This window comes from Magallana gigas, chromosome 4, assembly GCF_963853765.1.
Source record: "Magallana gigas chromosome 4, xbMagGiga1.1, whole genome shotgun sequence".
NCBI classification, from domain to species: domain Eukaryota; kingdom Metazoa; phylum Mollusca; class Bivalvia; order Ostreida; family Ostreidae; genus Magallana; species Magallana gigas.
In genome coordinates, this window is record NC_088856.1 from 52,462,266 (window position 1) to 52,467,980 (window position 5,715).

At 43.5% G+C, this 5,715-nt stretch overlaps 1 protein-coding gene across 1 annotated transcript; it reads left to right on the forward strand.

Annotated features, from left to right (window-relative positions):
* The first annotated feature begins 688 nt into the window (after nucleotides 1-688).
* On the forward strand, nucleotides 689-5,455 carry LOC105343682 (retrovirus-related Pol polyprotein from transposon 412). Its single transcript, XM_066083420.1, has one exon. It carries the CDS (start codon nucleotides 689-691, stop codon nucleotides 5,453-5,455), a length of 4,767 nt encoding a protein of 1,588 aa, XP_065939492.1.
* The last annotated feature ends 260 nt before the right edge of the window (nucleotides 5,456-5,715 follow it).

The window sequence follows — 5,715 nt, forward strand, 5'->3', positions numbered from 1 at the left end:
ACACTATTATATATAAGAGCACACTCGAGAGAAGAGCTGATTCTGTGTTCGGCTGTCGAAGGAGTAGGTACGTTAATACGACTGCACAGTGTTCGTATTGGGTTAATCTTTAAATAGCGCGTTAATATTTACTCGTATTTTATTAACTGAGTGTACCTGGCTGCAGCTTGTGTCGGCTGCAGAGATACAGCCCTGTACATGTGATATAGGCATAGAGCCATATCAGGACAGATCTCGCAGGTCTCGAGGCTGAGACCTGTGCCTCGGATAGAGCCCCGGGTTATAACCCACAGATCATCAAGCCCCATCCCTAATAAATAACTTGTGAATTATTTGTTTTGCATGCTTAAGGATAGGTCATCCTTACAACTATATCTGTATATATTGACTCGTAGTTTTTGTGATCGTTTTATGCCGGTATTCATATATGATTGTTAAATAAACACATTCCCCAGACTGGTCTCAATCACCGAACCCAAAACACGTTACAAAATTGGTGGCAGCGTCGGGATTTTGATCAGTCAATTGTTTTCTACAAATTGTTAATATAATATTAATTATGAGCGTGCGCGATTTACACGCCGATGTAGAATATTTAGAGGGGGAAATAAATCGGCTCAGTAGAGAGATACATGACTCTCTACGGGTTACGAATTCTCCAGGCCGAGGCCGGAGACCCAGACCAGGCATGAGTACCAGTACCCCGTACGTGAGACGGAGAGATAGTGTGAGTGGCTATGTGTCTGGAGATGTGTGCTTGTGTGATGATGAGGATCCTGTACCTAGCGACCGGCCGCCAGTGCAGAACAACGCAAACCCAAGAACAAGTAATACGAATCCTGGACCGGTCCGATCTCGGAACTTTGTAAAACCTGCAACATACGACGGATCCGGTTTATGGAATGATTATCTGTCCCATTTTGAATCAGTCTGTCTTTTGAATGACTGGACAGAGACTGAGAAAGGGCTATATTTGGCTGCATCCCTGAGGGGACTAGCACAAGGTGTGTTAGGAAATCAGCCCAGAGACGAGAGACAGAACTATAGGAAATTAGTGAAGGCCTTGCAAGATAGATTCGCCCCTATGAATCAAACTGAGCTATACAGAGCGCAGCTGAGGGAAAGGAGACAAAAGGCTTCTGAAAGTTTACCGGAGATGGGACAGGACATAAGGAGACTCGTGAATTTAGCTTACCCGACAGCCCCCGATGATGTTCGGGAAATACTAGCTACTGAACAGTTCTTAGATGGGCTACATAACTCGGAAATGCGTCTTAAGATAAAGCAGGCTAGACCCATAAACTTAAATGACGCAATACAGAGAGCTGTTGAGCTGGAAGCATATTATAGGGCAGAGAATCGCCACACAGATGCTGTCCGGACAATGAGTGAAAATACTGAAGACTCGTCCAAAGCTTCAAAACTCGATAATTTTATAGAGACCGTCGAGAAAAACATGCGGTCGTTACAGCGCGATATGAGAGATTTGAAACAATGGAAGTTTCAGTCTCAAAGCCAGAGACGCATGCCTCGCCCGGAGACACATGCAAGAGATAGTAACCGGACGAGGAAATGTTATAAATGTGGATCTGACAAGCATCTGAGAAAAGATTGCCCACAATTGAATAAGGGGTCTGATGACAAATTAACACAAGTTAATAGTACAAGAGAAACGAATCCCAAAACTGATACAAGTTTCCAGAAAAACCAATGTTCTAGTGATCAGTATTCAAGAGTAGTACACTCTATAAATGAAAAAGGGGTTTATGTCACTGCTCGCATACATGGGATGGATGCTTACCTATTGGTTGATACAGGTGCTACTGTATCATTGCTATCCACAATTTGTTATGAGAACATTAAAAGGGATGCAAATCACGCGTTGACTGAGGTAGAACGGGATGTACTATCAGCTACTGGTTCAGTACTACGAGTGCTTGGGCGAACTCCAGTAGATTTTACATTGAATGGCATTGCCCTACAGCAAGAAATGATTGTCGCAGACTTGACAGTAGATGGGATACTTGGACTAGATTTCCTAGTGAGGCATGAGGCCGTCATTAACATGAGGATGCATCAGATATCAATATCTGGTATCGAACACCCGATTCAGCTTGAGGGGTCAGCGAGCTATTATAAGGTGGCCATTATTCACCGAGTGACTGTACCGCCTAGATCAGAACTGGTAGTTGAAGGGCAAATACGTGCAAGTTCTGATGGAGGACTTCCAACCAAAGCTGGACTGATAGAACCCTCTGAAAAGTTTCAGAATTCATGTATGCTGGCTAAAACACTTGTCCGTAGACAGGACACTATTCCGCTCCGTATCATGAATATTTCGGATGATAGCAAGACCATCTACCCAGGTACTGTTGTTGGGAAGTTACATGCTGTTGATGAGGTTCTTTCTTTGGTGTCAGAGGGAAATAGAGACTTGGATGTGGACAGAGAGTTGCCGGCTCATTTGCAAGAGCTATTCATTAGCAGCACAAGTCATATAGATAAAGATGATGTCATGAAAGCAAAGGCTCTTCTTTTGAAGTACGCAGCTCTATTTTCAGAGACAGATGAAGATGTAGGCCGAACCGCCAAGGTCAGACACAAGATAGAGACTGGTGTCAATGCACCAATTAAACAAGCACCCAGGCGTCTGCCGTTTCATATGCAAGAAGAGGTACAAAATCACGTATCTGACATGCTAAGAAGAGGTATCATAGAACCTTCTCAGAGCCCGTGGTCAGCAGCAATCGTGCTTGTAAAGAAGAAAGACGGATCCACAAGGTTCTGTGTCGATTACAGACGTCTAAATAGTATAACAACGAAGGATGCCTACCCATTACCTCGTATTGACGAGTCTCTGCATCAACTACGAGGCGCCAAATGGTTCAGTACTTTGGACCTGAATGCTGGGTATTGGCAGGTAGAGCTAGATCCAGAGGATAAGAAAAAGACGGCATTTGTCACCCGACAGGGTCTATATGAGTTCAACGTAATGCCGTTCGGGTTATGCAATGCCCCAGCCACGTTTGAACGATTGATGGAGACTGTGCTGGCTGGCTTACAATGGCAGATTTGTCTTATATATCTTGATGATATAATCGTTTATGGAAAGACATTTGATGACATGCTGCAAAATTTAGAACTTGTGTTCGAAAAGCTTCTTGCGGCTGGACTGAAGCTGAAGGCAAGGAAGTGTTCGTTGTTTGCTCGACAGGTGAAATACTTGGGGCATATCATCTCGGAACAGGGGATCGAGACTGATCCTGAGAAGGTAGAGATTGTTAAACATTGGCCAGAGCCAGTAAACAAGACACAGGTGCGCTCTTTTATCGGTCTTTCCAGTTATTACAGAAAGTTTATCCCTAACTTTGCTCGAATCGCTCAACCCTTACATAAACTTACAGAGGCGTCTGTTCCATTCAAGTGGACTGACGAATGCCAGGACGCATTTCAGCTCCTCAAAGATAGATTGATATCAGCGCCTATTCTCACGCATCCAGACTTTACGAAGCCGTTCATATTAGATACAGATGCGAGTCAGTATGCTATGGGTGCTGCTCTTTCACAACTGCAAGATGGCCAAGAAAGGGTTGTGGCGTATGCAAGTAAAGTCCTGAGTAAATCAGAAAAGAAGTACTGCGTCACCAGAAAGGAGCTTTTGGCTGTTGTCACTTTCATTAAGCATTTTAGACCTTTCTTGTATGGACACAAGTTCTTAGTTAGAACAGATCACAGCTCGTTGAAATGGTTGCTTCGATTTAAAGACCCGGAGGGGCAGTTAGCTCGTTGGATCGAGGTTATATCAACCTATGACATGGAGATAGAGCATCGGGCTGGTAAACTTCACGGGAATGCAGACGGACTCAGCAGAGTGCCATGTGGCCAATGCGGTTATTTCGATGACTGGGACAAGTCAGAGGTGTCTGAAGGACATGTTAGAATAATCGAGGACAAAATAAGAGAAAATAGTGAATCAGATTTAGCTACATTGCAAGATGAATGTAGGGACATAAGACTTGTTAAGTCTTGGTTGCAAGATAAGACACGTCCTGAATATAGTGATATATCCTCTGAGAGCTATGTAGTTAAGTCACTTTGGGCACAGTGGAGCAGGCTAACCCTTAAGGATAACTTTCTATGCAGGGTGTGGGAAGTCGAGGACAGTAACATGACAACATATCAGATAGTTGTTCCTTTATCCCAACGAAGATATATCTTACAGCAGATGCATGATGCAAAAACTTCTGCTCACTTAGGGATGACAAAAACCTTGAATAAAATCAGGCAGAACTATTACTGGCCAGGGCTACAGAGTGATGTAAGGAGCTATATCTCAGGCTGTGATGTGTGCTCCAGAAGGAAAGCTCCTCTCAAAACAAAAAGAGCCCCTATGCAGCCTTTACAGGTAGGCTACCCTTTAGAGAGGATAGCTACAGACATTCTTGGCGAATTTCCTGAGACAGAAAATGGAAATCGATACATTATCGTTATCTCAGATTACTTCACAAAATGGACCGAGGCATTTCCGATGCGAAATATGGAAGCACAAACCGTAGCTAAGATTGTCACTAATGAAGTAATCTGTAGGATTGGATGTCCAGCGACAATTCATTCAGATCAGGGAAGACAATACGAGAGCCTTCTCTTCACTGAGGTATGTAAGCTTCTCCAGATCCGCAAGACAAGAACCACACCATATCATCCGCAGTCAGATGGTATGGTGGAACGGTTCAACAAAACATTAGCCACTATGTTGAGCGCCTACGTGGATGAGAATCATCGAGATTGGGATGAAAGCATTCCGTTTGTGATGATGGCTTATAGAGCGTCTCAACATGAATCCACTGGCTATAGTCCTAACATGCTTATGTTAGGAAGGGAGGTCGCTACACCTCTAGATATCATGTATGATATGCCTTCGTCTTGGAAAGAAGTACCTAGAAGTGAATGGGTTTGGATAATGCAAGATCGGATGGAGAGAGCACACGCCTTTGTCAGACGTCATGCAGAAGGTGCAATGTTTCGTCAGAAACATTATCATGACATGAAAATGTCCTATGAGAAGTTCAAGGAAGGAGAAAATGTATACGTATACTTCCCCCAGCGCAAAGTTGGATGCTCACCGAAGTTCACGTCCTACTGGCGGGGACCGTTCAAGATACTCACAAAACTATCGGAAGTTTTGTATAAAGTTAACTGTGGTCGGAATGGTAAAGACCAGGTTATACATTGTGACCGCTTGAAAACGTGCAAAGCTCAGATTCTGAAAGGAGAGAACGAATTGCAGACCCCTCTGGAGAGCAGCACAGAAAGCCAACTTGATGTTCAGTTTGAGTCAGAGGTTATTGATGAGCGTCAGTCAAAAGTAGAGGTTACAGATGAACTAGCTGGGGAATTCGAGTCCAAGCGCAACAGACGTGCTCCAGTCTGGATGAGAGATTATGTGACAGAATAAATTGTTCAATAAAACAATTAGATATTGTACATATTAGTTGTGTTGTTTATTGGAATGATTCTGATTTTGTGTATAGTGGATAGATAGTCTTATTCATATAGAGGAATGTTCATGCTCAGATGCATCATCGATTTTTATGAAAGCTTTTATTTTACATTGTAGTATGGTTAACACAAAGACGACCCCCCGGAGGGCAAAGGAAATATGTCCTGTGTGTTTTGTTGAACTGGATGGTAAGGACGCATGGTCCGAACATGTGC